This window comes from Pagrus pagrus, assembly GCF_965226575.1.
Source record: "Pagrus pagrus genome assembly, chromosome: 14".
Taxonomy (NCBI): domain Eukaryota; kingdom Metazoa; phylum Chordata; class Actinopteri; order Spariformes; family Sparidae; genus Pagrus; species Pagrus pagrus.
In genome coordinates this window covers 22,274,784-22,290,156 of record NC_140198.1, presented here as the reverse complement: position 1 = coordinate 22,290,156, position 15,373 = coordinate 22,274,784, and the positions used below count along the sequence as shown (strand labels likewise).

Below are 15,373 nucleotides of genomic sequence, written 5' to 3'. Positions count from 1 at the left end.
GTACATGTAAATATATGTGTAGACTTAGGTGTATTTAATGTCAGATACGTTCGTGCATTTACTAAAGCACTATTTGTATGGCTGTCTTTCAATGGTGTGCCTTTTGGGTACAACGCTGGTTTTCGCCACCAGCTAAAGTGCAAGTTTATGTCTTGTTTTGTATAACAGTCAAAAAACAAACTATATTACATGAACGGATGTTTAAAATAAAGAAAAGCATAACATTTGAAATTCACTTTTGAGAAGCTGGAACCACAGAATGATGAAAAACGATCAATATCAGTATAGTTTCTAGTGTCTTACTTTGTCCCTGTCTTGTCCACACAATGTGATTAAACCATGGCTGACTTTTATTGACTAGTCACTACAGATTTCTGCTGATTCACCTCTTAAAATGCTGAGTCATGCAAATTTCTACGAGGTTCGCGAGAAGTGCTCTGGGACGCTGTATCGACAGCTCTATCGGACACCGTTCTTCGCGCTCTCATCTGCTTTCCCCACCGACATGCATGAGGCTCACACAAACATCCTTGTACACACACACACACACACACACACACACACACACACACAGAAACACACACCTTAAATTCATGACACTGCGAAGCTTTAACAGTTCTCATTAGGGTCAACCTTGACTAAATTAGATCAGTGCCATTTGCTTTGTAGTTCAACCATACTACTTTGCTTTCCTGATTTGTCGCTGTCCGCCTCGGAAAAAGTGTTGCGTACATGTGTGTTTGTGTGTTTGTGTCTCTATCAGCGTGTCTGTTTTCATGTGTGTGCACTTGTGTATGTCTGAGCAGGGGTCAGTGGGAGTGGTGGGTATGTAAGAGAGTGACCTCCAGTGGTCTATATATAGCGCCTCCCTCCTCCCCTCGCCTCTCTCTCGGGGCAGTGTTGAAATTCCAACCCAACTCTTCTGGTCAGATCTCCACAAGGAGCAAACTTTACTTAACTGCTGCTGACAACTGAAGGACAGCCACAAAACCACTCGCAAAGGCGCACTTTATTTCAAGACAACTTTTCAATGCAAGGATTCCAAGGTCGGAGGAGCTACAGAGGCGTGATGGGGGCCAGGAGGCGGAGCAGACGCTAAAGTGGAAACTGAGCATATAGCTCTCAAGTATGGGGCGCTACACGGCGTCTGATCTACATGAGCCTCTGCTGGAGCAGTACAGTGGAATATCTCTTGATCCCTGTTGGTAGAGTTCACTCGCCGTGGAATAAGTCTCTTCTGACACTTTGACACCATCTCTTCCTCTGTGATTGCAGCTCTGAGGTGTCACGTTATCCTCACTTGGCCATGGCTCTTCCGGTCTGTGGATTTCTTCCTGTTTCATTTGGATCAAATGTGGGATACAGCTATCATGAGAGTTTTCTTTCTCGCCTCAGGCACATGTCTTTCACTTTACCTGCCTGTCATTTTCTGAAGGATGGAGCTTCACACTTTTAGCTTTGGTTAAACCTGCACAGTGCCGGAGCCAGACATTATTCTGATGTCTGCAATTGCTGTCATGGTGGAATAGTTGGATATTAAAAGCAAACGTCTTGCGTGTCGCTAATCTCTGGCGAGGAATTACATTTATTTGTCAATCATGGGAGCTATGGTTTACACCTTGTAGACGTCTCAGCTTCATACCCTCTCCCAGTGTTTCATTCCTCCTCCATCCCACTGTTTCTGCTCATTTTACCCACCTCTTCCCACCGTGTCCTCGTCACTCACCGCGTTGCTGTCTGCACCATGGAAGTGCCAACTAAATGGAGCAGGGCTAGTGTCATCAGCTTCATCAAGGGCCTTGGTAAGCACACAGGGGGTGTGTGTTCATGTGACCACTCAGGTTTCACACAAACAGGTTGCTGTCTGTGAGGCCTGGGGTCCTGTCGTGTCCTGAATTAGTATTTACATCTCACCTCTCCAGAGAGGTCAGGTCACGTGGTCATGAAAGGTCAGTTAGACCTGACAGAGTTGTTAACTCACACACACACTAGTAGTAGCAACTTCTGAAAGACGCTCTTGTGAGTTATCGCTTTGTATAACCCTGTGGGGAAAAAAATACTCTATGCACCTTGTTCTTCTCACCATGTTGAGGGAATCAAACCTGCAAATATTTTAGTGTGTACGTGCAAGTTTTCCCTTAAACTAACAATAGTCCATAGTTCAACATGAAAGCTTTCCACAAAGTCTTCCTTAAGCTCTTACAGTGCACAGTCACTGACGCCATGGAAATGTGCTGCTTCTTAGAGTGACGAGTTTCTGCTATTTTAAGGCCGTGTCAATATTCCTTGAGACGCATGACAGGAAATGCCCTCTCCCTCATTATATCTGTCTGTCTCCAACTGAAACCCTTTCCAGGCTCCACCCACTCCCTGTCTGTCTCTCCTGTCTGTCTCGCAAGAATTAATAGTGCTTGGTCTCCCTAATGATGTAATCAAGAGAGAGAAATGAAAACATGGGCTGGCATGCTGCAAGTGTGTGTGTGTGTCCATCTGTGTGCCTGGAAAGTGTACCCTGTCAAACTTGGACACACTAAATATGAAATTAGTCATCACTGAGGGGTTTTAACATTACAGAAAGAAACTAGAATGCGACTCAGTAGAGTGCGTACCTCCACCATGGCCAAACAGTCCCATTTAATTCAATCAAGGCTCATTCAATATACAATGAAACATATTTATATCTGCTTGGATATTTATTGTATAATTCCTGGATCCATCCCTTTATTTGGGTCCTCATCAAAAGTTAGCGGGGTCTATTCAGCTCCACATTACTTCATTATAATCCTGTTCTGCCACACATTTTACCTTCATCCAAAAATGGCAGTTTTTGCATTTTTAGATTGCACTATTGGCCATATTGCAATTTCAATTGGGAGAGACTAGTGAGTAAAGCAAATGTTTGTTACAGCAGATGATCAGTGATAATGAGTCTTGTCAGAAAGTCTTTGGTGCATAGACTCTACAGGGAGATTTTGTGATCAAAAGGCATCAGCCCTGAGCAGCATCAGCAAGAGGAATCCCCCCCATAGAGTCCAGATATGGTGGTGGTGGTGGTGGTGGTGGTTGAAGACTCTGCTGAGACAGATATGCTGATGAAACGATGAAGCTGATGAAGTCTGACTCTGTGATGGGGAGGTGGAGGGTGTGCACAAAGAGGCAGGAGACACTCTTATTTAAAAAGACAGCAGCAATACGATAGGCTAACAGTGAAAGTGTGCCCGGCCGATTATGACCAGCTGATATCAATTGATGGCCCCAAATAATGAGAGGCAATTATGAGTGAGCATGAGTGAGAGGGGTGAATGAAAGGATGGTATGAGAATTAAACAAAGCACTGAGCATGCGAAAGAGTAGTCTTCCTGGCTGAACTTAAGCTAGAGCTTCATTTTGATAATAATCAGATTAAATTAACCAGGTCTATTTTGGACTAACTGACCTGTCCTGACTCTCCGCAGCCTCTCCAGTGGGACTGAAGCCGCCCCTCCCGCCAGTCAGTGGAACCTTGGGAGAGAGAAAGGGTCCTGTCATCATGGCGCCTGTCAACGTGGACCCTGAGAGTAAGCCGGGCGAGTTCGTCCTCAAGAGCTTGTTTGCCAACTTCACCTTGCTCTCAGAACGCAAGATTCGCATCATCATGGCAGAACCACTGGTGAGTGACTTTGCATCGATAATGTCTCAGCCCGTCTCTCTCAGGTTACAGCATCATTCAGGAATATGTTGTGGATTTTATCCATCTGCAATGAGCCTCACTGCCCTCAGCATCCTGGCTTGTATATAATGTAACCTAATCTAAAAAAGGCCTTTCACATTTTCCAATTATCATTTTCTGTATCTTCCTACACCTGTATTTACAATATTTTAATCTAGGACTTTGAAAGACTCTTCTGTCCAAAATTTGAGGTTCATATTATACATCTTAGCAAACCTGAATGCTGACTGTTAATACCTCATCTTTTTTAGAAGGAACAAACTGTTTAAGTTTTCATCTCACAGCTACCCCCTTTCCACCAAATTAGCTCTGGTTTCTTGAACCAGTTCCTTGCAAGATTCTTGAAACCTTTGTGCTACCAAGCGAACAAGCCTGTGTTACCGCCAGTTTTGAGCAGAACCATTGTAATTAAGGGTATATCAGCAACATTTTTATGTCAGTTAACATCTGATATATTTCACAAAATGAACATAAGAAGGCACCTAATTGCTAAATGATGAAATCAGTTCTTTAAAATGTCTTGTATTTACAGGCTATACAGGAGTCTGGGGAGATACAAGCAATTTAGAGCAACTTTTGTCAGTCTGAGTTTTGAGTATCCTGTCTCAAAGTTTCATAAAAAAATGTCTTCCTACGTCTCTTCTGACATGAGTGTTTTCCCTTCTGTCTATTCTTATATCTCACAGGAGAAGCCCCTTAACAAATCTCTGCAGAGAGGAGAGGACCCACAGTTTGACCAGGTGTGTATTCCTGACATGGAAACCTTATAAGCAATAAGTGCTTCTTCTTTCGTCCCACTAGCCACAACATTAACCTCTCACTTTCTCATCTCCCTCGCTGCAGTTGATCAGCTCTATGAGTTCTCTGGCAGAATACTGCCTGCCGTCTATCCTGAGGACTCTGTTCGACTGGTACAAGAGGCAGAACGGCCTGGAAGACGAGTCCCATGAATATCGACCCAGGGCCAATACCAAGTCAAAAAAGTAAGACGATACAAGCGGCACACACACTCCCCTCAGCATCCACTAAACTGTCACATATATAAACAAATGCGTGAGAAATCCACAGAAAAACACACCCCCACATGTCAGAAGGACTTCTTCTCTACTTTGCCATAAAGTATTGCATCTGTTCATCCTGGCTCATAACATTTTTAACAAACCCTAACCATAAATGTCTCTCTTACTCAGTAATGTTGTAAAGGCCTTGAGAATCATTGAGTGGGAAACTAGAAAGAAAAAATATTATTTTTTAGATTTTTACTAACATAATGTTTAGAGGCAGTAAACAATAAGCAATACTGTTAGTACAGCAGACTACTACATATGAAAACCCACAAAGTAGGGCTGCAGCTAACCATGGGTTGATTATTTTCACGGTTAGTTGATTAATCATTTAGTCCTTCATCCATCATTTGTTATCATAATCGACACATAATCACATTTAAGAAGCTGGAACATTTTTTGCTTGAAAAACGACTTAAATGATTGATCAATTGTCAAAATGCTTGGCATTTACTTTTCTTCTGATTGAATAATTGACTAATCATTGCAGCTCAAAGCAGAAAAACAAAACGTTAGAAAGCAAATGTAAAACTATACTTTCATTGACAGCATACACAAATAAACTGCACTGAAGGTGTTGTCATCCTTGCAGGAGCTCATTTCCAAATCTCTAACAAACTGCACACTGAGTACACACAGTTGCACAGTGGACCAGATGGTGCCTACAATTAATTGATTAACGGAAATGTAATTAAAGCTGTTTCTCACGTAGGACACATACACACAGAGGCAAGGACAGGAGCCTACATATGGACTCCATGCAGTGAATGTGGCGAATAATGTTTCTGTTTCTTTGTTTCTGTCTTTTTGTCTCAGTGATGAGCAGCAGAAGGACTACTTATTGGAGCGGAGAGATCTGGCAATAGACTTCATCTTTTCTCTAGTGCTTATAGAAGTTTTGAAGCAGGTGAGTCTCAGTTCATAGTGCAGTCAGTCACTTCACACTTTGCTTTTTGTCTCCTCAAACCTGTAAGCATGAGTGGATTTAACTTTAAAAAAAAAGTCTGTCCTCAAACAGTATTTTAATCACTGGAAACAAAGACAAACCTGTAAAGTACTGTTGGCCTTAGCTTTAATCCTTTAATGCCTGCATAATAGTGAAAAAGGATTTAAACAGTCAGAACAATATAAATATTTAACACGCTCTTCTTTGATTAAAATCTCACTTGACATCAGTTGTACAGTATTTCCCACACAACTCATGTGAAACTAACAAAACAAAACAAATACAAAGAGTAATGTGAATGAATTTTCTTGATCTAGTCTTGGATTCACAGAAATAAAATGCATATCAAGCTCCCCAGACTGCCAGCAGAGTAGTAGTACATTTTTTCACTAAGGCTGAACTCAGAATAAATTGAGTATTTTCTCTCCATCCAGATCCCCCTCCATCCTCTTTTGGATGGACTCATCCAAGAAGTTATAAACCTGGCCTTCAAGCACTTCAAATACAAGGAAGGGTAAGAATGATAACATATTTACAGGAATGCATTAAATGAAAAACAGTTTAGAGTTTTGGTGCTGACCAACACACTCACATGCAATTTTGATATCCACATGAATATATACATAGCTCTCACAAACTGGGCAGGATCTAGGCATAGGCTTTCTAGGAACATGCTTAGGCCTTTGTATTGTTACTAGGGGGCCCAGACAGAAGAGAAAGGAACTGCCTACTTTGAATAATTTTTGATATATATTTTAAGATATTTAAAAAAACATTTATAAAGCTAGAAGAATCTCTGGTGTTTTATATATATATATATATATATATATATATACACACATATATATATATGTGTGTATATATATATATATATATATATATATACACACATATATATATATATGTGTGTGTGTGTGTGTGTGTGTGTATGTATATATATATATACATATATATTCATTTTTTAATGTACACAATGTTAGCTATACTTTCTCTATACGGCAGGTATACAAAGTATATGATGACTAAACAATTGCGTTTGAATACCAAAGTACATAAATTGATAAGCTAAAATAGATGCCGAACAAAACTAATGAGTATAATAATAATTGAAAATAGCATTGTCAGGGCATAAAACCAATGATCTGATGATCTTCACAAATCCAGAATTATGACACCCCTATTTACCAAAGTAATATTTTTGCACAATATCTTTATTTTTTACTTAAGTATGACTTTTGGGTACATTTGACCAAACTGATATAACAGCACTGCACATGGTTCATATTCATGTTTGTGTTTTCTCCTCAGGTATCTGGGACCCAACACAGGAAACATGCACATAGTGGCTGACCTCTATGCTGAAGTAGTGGGAGTTGTAGCTCAGTCCAGGTACTGTTGTGCAAATGAGTGTTTATACTCTTTGTGCCTACATACACATCAAATGTTTGCATATCTACAGGGAGTTGATTATATCAGTTGACATTCAGTTTATTTTTTTAAAAACAGTGAGGATTGTTTAGTGTAAATTTGTTGAGATAATCCTAAAAACTATGTCACTATTCACGAGGCATGTGTGGCAGCAACTTAAATATCTACAATTCCATTTTATTTGTATATGTGTTTATTTACTACAGTCTAGAATATATTCCTTGTGTTTGTCATATAAATTGAATTTGTAATCTAGGTCACATTGCAGCTGTGGGCTGATTCTGAGTCAGGGTGGGAAATTGAATGTGTGGCTACCTGTCCTCCTCTCGACCCCATTTTCAGCAGAAATAGCAATTACCAGTGCTGTCCCCTCTGTCTTGAGAACAAATGAGGGAAAAGAAACAAATGCCTGCCATGTGTGCTCGTACTATGGTTGTGTGTGTGTGATGGTATAATGACACTCCAGATGATGGTCCTCCGTCTGTTTAATGTTGTGTGTGATGAGAGATGAGCGCTGTTCCCATTTTCCAGGAGGTTATTAGAGTGATGGAGGAGGTGAGGGTTCACAGGATAGCTCAGTCACTGCTGTCGCACGCACGCACGTGCACAAACACACACGCGAAAATACAAGCTGAGCCATCACATCATTTAGCACAGTCAGGGATCTAATACTGTAGTTGATAAAACTATGGGTTTCCACTTGATTAAGCTGTTTGCTAACATCCTTTTCAGTGTTATTTATCTGTAGTACATAATTTACACACAGCGCTATGAAAAGGTTGAGCACACACAGGCTTAAACAATCTGGTCACATACTTTATTCTTGGCATTATCTGTGTACCTTTCCAGCTTGGTTTATGGACGGCGGTGTTTATGTGCGTCTTATTTAAACAGTCAGCACTAAACAGAGCCCTGATGACTGTTACACTCACTTAACTGCTGTGGCAACCCCTGTGAAGCATGCAGAAGTGCGGCCCCAAAAAACCGCAGACGCCTGAAGAACAAGTGCACGCACACACGTTCACATTCCCTCCACATCACCCCTCCAGATGCCATTCTAAATATAGGCCTGCAGAGCACTGCTGGTATAATCTATCTGGATGGTGCGTACATACACAAACACACACGTAAGCACACACAAGTGTGCATGTGCACATGCTAACAACAGATACATAGAGGAGGAAGAGTGAAGGAGAGAAAATAAGAGTTATCTACACAACACAAAATTGTAGTAATTCGACTAAGTGTGCTGTCACTCTGCTGAAACCTGGATATGAAAACATTTACTAAACTCAAGAGAATTTTAGAAAGACTTTTGTAAAAAATGTTTTCAGTTGAGGGAATGTTTCATGAAGGAAGTTCAAACCTCAAAAGCATTAAATGGAGTGCCTGATCTGCAGATACAGACATTTAGTCAGATGAGATTCAAGGAAATCTCGGTGCTGCAGATGGAAAACTCTGACCTGCTGCTTCATTACACCTGGTGGATATGTGGGAATAGAGAAACTAACAACCCGTATTCTGCCTCTCGGTTGTTCGCGGCTGTTCTATACTACGCTTGTGGTTCCACCTGGTGTGCCAGAAGCGTCCAAGAAGCGCCCTGCTCCACGGAGAATACGCTGTCTAGTCTGTTTTTGACGGAAGCGGACAGAGGCCAGGTCAAGCTGCACAGAGCAGATCGAGCCAGGCAGGAAGTCAGACACAGAAACAGCATAGAGCATCCGGACAATTTTCAAAATAAAAAACCCTGTGCAGACACACAGCACTTGCTGTCACTTCCATTAACATTGTAAGATGCTATCTTCAACATTCTTGTTCATTCCTCAGAGAATAATGCATGGATCTTGGTGGAAAAAGTATTTAGGTGGTATCTGTGTGTGAGTACAATTTGATGCGGATCCAAATAAAAATCTGGATCTAGTGGATTTAAATGTGTTTTATTTGATAATGGATGAGGTTTGATTGAACTAAAGTGGACTGTTGGGCCATGGCAGAGGTATGCGAGAGGGACTGCCATTCTAGTTTTGCCTGTTTTTGTTTTCTTGTTCCGTATTTCTGGTTGTGAAAAAGTCATAATTTAACGTATGCACTATTTTTAATTGTATGCAGAAAGAAAAGCCTCATAAAAATGATTACGTATAATTAATATAAATTAATATAATACGTTTAAGAAACAAACTGACAAGAATCGAGCGGCTGTTCAAATGTGATCACACTTTCCTCTGCAGGTTCCCGGCAGTGAGGAAGAAGTTCATCTCCGAGCTGAAGGAGCTGAGACAGAAGGAGCAGAGCCCCTACGTCATCCAGTCCACCATCAGCCTCATCATGGGACTCAAGTTCTTCCGAATCAAAATGTACCCGGTGGAAGACTTCGAAGCCTCCTTCCAGTTCATGCAGGTAGACTCAGCTGAAGTCCTGTCAGTCACATGTCAAGAAGTGTTGAAGAGGTTCCGGTTTAGGAATCTCAGGGAGTGTTCGCAGGACAGACAGGCTCGGTCTCTACATACATTCATGCCTGGAAGCTGTTTAGAGAACTATCTATTGATTCATCCGAAGTAAGCTGGGGTTAAGTGCCTTGTTTGTTTGCCCTTTGATGGTAATTGCAGTAGCGAGGATGTTTTCTAACTTCCTTCCCGCATAACGAAACAGGGATTTGAAACGGTGACCTTGCATTGACAGAATTATCATGTATTGTTTATCTCACTGTCTCTGACTCTCTCTTCTCTTTATGTCTTTAGGAGTGTGCACAGTATTTCTTGGAAGTGAAGGATAAAGACATCAAGCACTCATTAGCCGGACTATTTGTGGAGATACTTGTACCTGTTGCTGCTGTAAGTACATTTTAATTCACTGCTCCGTGCACTTTTGCCTTTATCAGATTTAAGTAATTTTTTGTCTTTCAATAAAAAATAACTGTTCTTTTGTACAGTAAGACTAAATATATATTGTTTATATCTTTAGAGTTATATAAATCTTAAGCTTGTGAATATATACAGTCAGGTAAAGTAGATTAAGTTAATTAGGGTCTGGTAAAATCAATTTCCTTGTCCTTTAATCCTCCTCCCCCAGACTGTGAAGAATGAGGTGAACGTGCCGTGTCTACGAAACTTCGTAGAGAGTTTGTACGATACCACACTGGACCTGTCCTCGAGGAAGAAACACTCTCTGGTAAGTTTCTCCCCATATTCTGTTTCATCACTGCTCATCCCTCTTCATTTCCTCTCCATTAACAGCAATTGGTGAAAGCTCTTACTGTAACTCTTCCAACATGTGGGCTTTTATCTCCACATGAGGAGGAGACAGAAGTGCAGTGTGCAGTACGCCGGCTAGTTTTTGAAGCGGTGCCAGATGGGCAATATTTCCCCACAGCAGGGAAACAGGCAGGGGAATCAGCAAATTAGATGCAGTACATCTCCCTTATTAAGATAGTGGTCTCACATGAGCAAGCATGCAGTAAAACCCCTCTGCTTAATTATCAGGGCTGTTGCCGTAATACGATAAAGTTTAAACAATTTGTGACGCAGGATTGTGTAAAAAATACAACTTAATTCCCGGTAACAAGACGTTTCCTCACTAATCTATCTCACTATTGTTACTCTGTCTGTAATTTAGTACTTAAAGGGGCAGCTCACCCCAAAAACAAAAATACTAACCTTTTTCACTCTTACTTGTAGTGCTATTTATCCACCAAGTTTCTTTTGTGTGGGTTGCTGAGCTTCGTAGATATCGGCCGTAGTTATGTCTGCCTTCTCTTGAACATAATGGAGCTAGATGGCACTTGGCTTGTGGTGCTCAAAGTGCCATAAAATACAGAATACACAAAGGCAATCCACAGATCTTGTTTTGAGTAGTTTCGGTTAGGGACTCTTTTCTTTCTGTATCACCGCAGGAGGCGTGCATCTCCCCATGCACAAGAGGCTTGTGCTCATGATAGCACAGGATCTAAACATTAAAGGTGTCCTCTTTGACTGAGCCGTAATGTTAGCTAGCTTTTTTCAGCTGAGTCAGCTAGCCGCAGCCATTTGATCAATTCATATGATAATAACACATGGCATCAGGTGATATTCGTTACATGACGCAGGGCTCCAGACAGACATGCCACTCAGCCATCGCGCATGCTTCCTTTGACAGATTCTCCAAATACTTCAAGCAACCCATGCATTCAAGACTTGACACACCTCCCACATTCTGTATGTTTTCACTTTTAGCGCACATGCATGAACACAAATGAACAATAACCTGGCATGCCAGAGCAGAATGGATGGACAGGATAGTGACAGTGTGGAGCATTTCAATAATTGTTTTTCTTTAACATTCTGAGACACTGAAATGGGAGATAGACAGATAACATATAACCTCCTTGATAAGGACTGACAGGTAAATGATGCACTCCTCAAACCGAGCATTCCCACAGCCATTCATGACATGGGTGTACCTGGACCTACACCGGTCATTAACGAGGTATTCATGTTGGAGAATGATCTGCATGCAGACTTACACACCTCTACCAGATGGTTGGATGGACTAGACAGCCAAGTTCACATTCCTGTGTGTGAACTTTGTTTTTCACACACTGGCTTTGCCTTTAAACATATTAAGGTATTAATCTTACTGTGGTTGATTTAATTATGCCTCTGCGTCGGTGATAGCTGTGACTGGAGGCGTTATGTTTTTGGGCTGTCTGGGTTGTCATCTGTACGTCCCATTCCCGTGAACGCGATATCTCGGAAACGCCTGGAGGGAATTTCTTCAAATTCAAAATGTCCACTTGGACTCAAGGTTGAACTGATTAGATTTTGGTGGTCGAATTTCAAGGTCACCTTGAGTCGGTACTATGTACTCCTCTGTAAGGATAGTCTTTAAGTGAAGACAGCATGTTTCTCACTGGAAAGTATTTACTGGAATCATACATGTCAATATAGTGAAAACGCCATTTAATACCTTTTATTGGATATGACAGCACAGACATGGATGTCAATTCCAACCCCATAAACACCTCCCCCCTATCCTTCTCATTAAAAACCTACTGGCAAGATAAAGCACACAGGAAGTGTTTTGTTAATTAGACTGTATTTCAAAGAGAAAGACAAAGATGAGTGAGACAAAAACAGGCTAATGAGGGATTTATGAAGCCTGAAAGAAGTGTTGGTGAAAAAAATGTGAAGCTTAATCTGATATAATGAAATTGCCCATTGTTATCAAATGATAAAGAGCTCAGAAATTAGATTTCAGCTTGGAGTAAATGATTCTCAGATCTGTTTAACTGACTGAAAGCAGTTTGAAAGTAATAAGCTGCATACTGTAGTTACTGTGTAAACCTTAGGGGTGGGAATCAGACTTATTCAAGTTTCGATAAGAACATGATACGTTGCCCATGATAGCAATTGTATCATGACACAGCAATTCTGCGTTACTTGATACACTGCAAGGCAATCATCCATGATAAATAACGATGTCCGTGTAACTGGAGAATCAAAAATACCCCTCATGTATTTATTCACTGCATTGTGGTGTTTATTTCGCAGAGATGGAACTATGTACACACAAGTGTATAGATTCTGAACTCAGTGCTTCTCTAACACGCACCCCTAATAGACCCTCTGAGGAAGACTGAGAGTCTGAATGAAGATGAACTTTAAATTCTGATAACCTGATGCTTCCCTGCATGTTGTGTGAACTGTCTGATGCACATGTGTCCCATCTGTCTCCTCTCTCCGCACCAGGCCCTGTATCCTCTGGTGACCTGCCTGCTGTGTGTCAGTCAGAAGCAGTTCTTCCTCAGCCGCTGGCACATTTTCCTCAACAACTGCCTCTCAAACCTCAAGGTCAGCCTATCTGTACCATGCAAATGGCAATAATTAGCATAGCATCGGGGGGGGGGGGGGTATTTGTACAGGTCACAGGCGCTGTTATGTAGCACTCACTCAGAAAAAACTATGCAGCTGTGCAATAAATTTCTACCCCGGGGGAAGAATTTTGACACAGTGAAAAACAGTGCATGCACACAACAGTGATTTTCACACACCGAACAGCTTCACTAGCGTGACCTAATACCTCTTGAACTTTTTTAATCAACCATCAGTATGTATTGCCTCAAGGGGAACAATGCAAGTTAAGTTAAGAACACAGTGATTGATGGGGGCTCATAAAGACTTCTGTACAAGTTGACTACATGATCACAAAGTAAATGCTGAGAAAGCAGCGCGTGCTGTAAATTATCATGTGACTGTAAGGTACAGTATGTGAGGAATGCCGCATGTTTCATAAGAACGTTGTTGTTGTTTGGAGTGAGAGGAAACCCTGTGAAACATTTTTTGTTATGTGGAGGCACAGTATGTGAATCAATGCCGTACATGTTTGCATGCGTGTTTATGCAGAATAAAGACCCCAAGATGGCACGTGTGGCTCTAGAATCGCTCTACCGCCTGCTGTGGGTCTACATGATCCGAATAAAGTGCGAGAGCAACACTGGAACACAGAGGTAACAGGCACACCTAGTTTCTCACCTACAAAATGGAAGATGTCATGTTTTTAGCGTCACTGAGTCATTGTTAACTGTATTTTTATACCTTGTCATAATTATAATGAACAAGCAAGGAACTTTTTCAGTTTTAGTTCTGTTTCTGCTTCTTCCCTTGCTTGGTAACATTTGTGGTCTGAAGTTAAGTTTTAGCAGATTTCCTTCAAAACACAGCCCATTTCATAAATTCTGCACAATGCAGAGGAGAGGCTGTCACTCTTTTTTTTACTTGGTGTTGTTTGTTTAATTAGATAATTATGTATGTTTCTTAAAATGTACTGTATGTGAAAATGATTTATTAGAATCCTTAAAAAGCAGAGGTATTTGACACTGTCTCCTCCCTCTCTGCCTGTGTCGCCTCTCTCTCGTCTCTCCTTCTTCCTCCAGTCGTCTGACGTCCATCACCTCCACCCTGTTCCCCAAAGGGAGTCGTAGCGTCGTGCCCAGAGACATGCCCCTTAATATTTTTGTCAAGATCATCCAGTTTATTGCACAGGTGTGTATGTACGACACTTGCACACACTTCTGTGAAGTCTCAGATGCCGGTTGGTTATCTGCTTTAGGTCAGAGCACATGAGAAATTAAGTGGAATTTGTTGTGTTTTGTATGCAGCCAACTATTTGCCAACTTCTAAGATTTATTCCGTGCTTTTCTCTGCTATCAGTAAGAAAGACAAACACCAGTTAATCCAAAAATGATGTTGACAGAGTCACAGAAACAGGTCAAAAGCTAAAGAAATATTATTTCAGTACCTACTCACACAGTCGCTCTGATTATACAGGATTACCAAGAGTGTAGGTCATCAGATATTCGTTACATTGCACCAGAATCCATTATGAAAATTGAATACACTTCATCTAATGGCTGTGTGAATGTATAAATGACATTTAGTGAATTTAGATCAATTCCATACAATCCATATATTGTCCTGTCCTAAAATGTCTTTTTTCATTTGTAATCTCTCTATATAATTAGTTATATAACAAAAATGTCCCATGTGAACACTGTTGGTGATATACAGTAGATGTACTGGCTGCCTCACACCACATAACCTCTGAAATCCTGTAACACTGGTATGTTTGCCCTCCTTTCAGGAGAGACTGGATTTCGCCATGAAGGAGATCATATTTGACCTGCTGAGTGTTGGGAAGCCTGCCAAAGCCTTCAGTCTCAACCCAGAGGTAAAGGGAGCAGACGCAGACATTCAACCATGTGCAAACATTCACACACAGATCACACAGTGTATCTCCTGGCCAAGTTACAAGGATGAGCATTCCAGTTTTTATTTGTAGTCTTCCGTCAGCGAGGAAGGTGAAGAACAGTGTGTTCTCTGTTGGAGCTTTGACATTTTAATACACCACCAGAATGAATAGGCACCTTTTCATCTGCGGTAAAGTGATAATATGCAATGTGATTACAGGATTCTGCTCATTAAAGCCACTGCGTGTTTAAGGGGAACTCCGCTGATTTGACACATCAAAGTCTGTTTACAGGCTACTGCATATGTGCAATAGAGTTGTATAAAGCCTTTTGTGTTTCCAGTTTGATAACTTATAATAATACTCATACTAATTACACTACTACTACTAGTAGTACTACTACTACTACTAATAATAATAATAATATTTATATAGAACCTTTAAAAGCAGAGTTTACAAAGTGCTTTGACAGACAAGCAAAAGCCAGAAACTCAGGAAGACAATATT

The 15,373-nt window shown here is 40.9% G+C and overlaps 1 protein-coding gene across 5 annotated transcripts in view; it reads left to right on the top strand.

The window, feature by feature from the left end:
• fryb (furry homolog b) overlaps window positions 1–15,373 on the top strand; it is a gene marked incomplete at its 3' end in the record, with an annotated part of 63,590 nt that overhangs the window by 21,401 nt on the left and 26,816 nt on the right. For all 5 annotated transcript variants that reach the window (XM_084373090.1, XM_084373092.1, XM_084373089.1 and 2 more), the window contains exons 2-14: window positions 3,456–3,649; window positions 4,396–4,449; window positions 4,553–4,692; window positions 5,590–5,680; window positions 6,154–6,233; window positions 7,028–7,108; window positions 9,376–9,544; window positions 9,886–9,978; window positions 10,217–10,315; window positions 12,871–12,972; window positions 13,525–13,628; window positions 14,055–14,163; window positions 14,762–14,848. In XM_084373090.1, coding sequence (XP_084229216.1) covers window positions 3,530–3,649; window positions 4,396–4,449; window positions 4,553–4,692; window positions 5,590–5,680; window positions 6,154–6,233; window positions 7,028–7,108; window positions 9,376–9,544; window positions 9,886–9,978; window positions 10,217–10,315; window positions 12,871–12,972; window positions 13,525–13,628; window positions 14,055–14,163; window positions 14,762–14,848 — 1,329 coding nt within the window. In that variant the 5' untranslated portion in view covers window positions 3,456–3,529. The remainder of the gene's footprint in view (window positions 1–3,455; window positions 3,650–4,395; window positions 4,450–4,552; window positions 4,693–5,589; window positions 5,681–6,153; window positions 6,234–7,027; window positions 7,109–9,375; window positions 9,545–9,885; window positions 9,979–10,216; window positions 10,316–12,870; window positions 12,973–13,524; window positions 13,629–14,054; window positions 14,164–14,761; window positions 14,849–15,373) is intronic.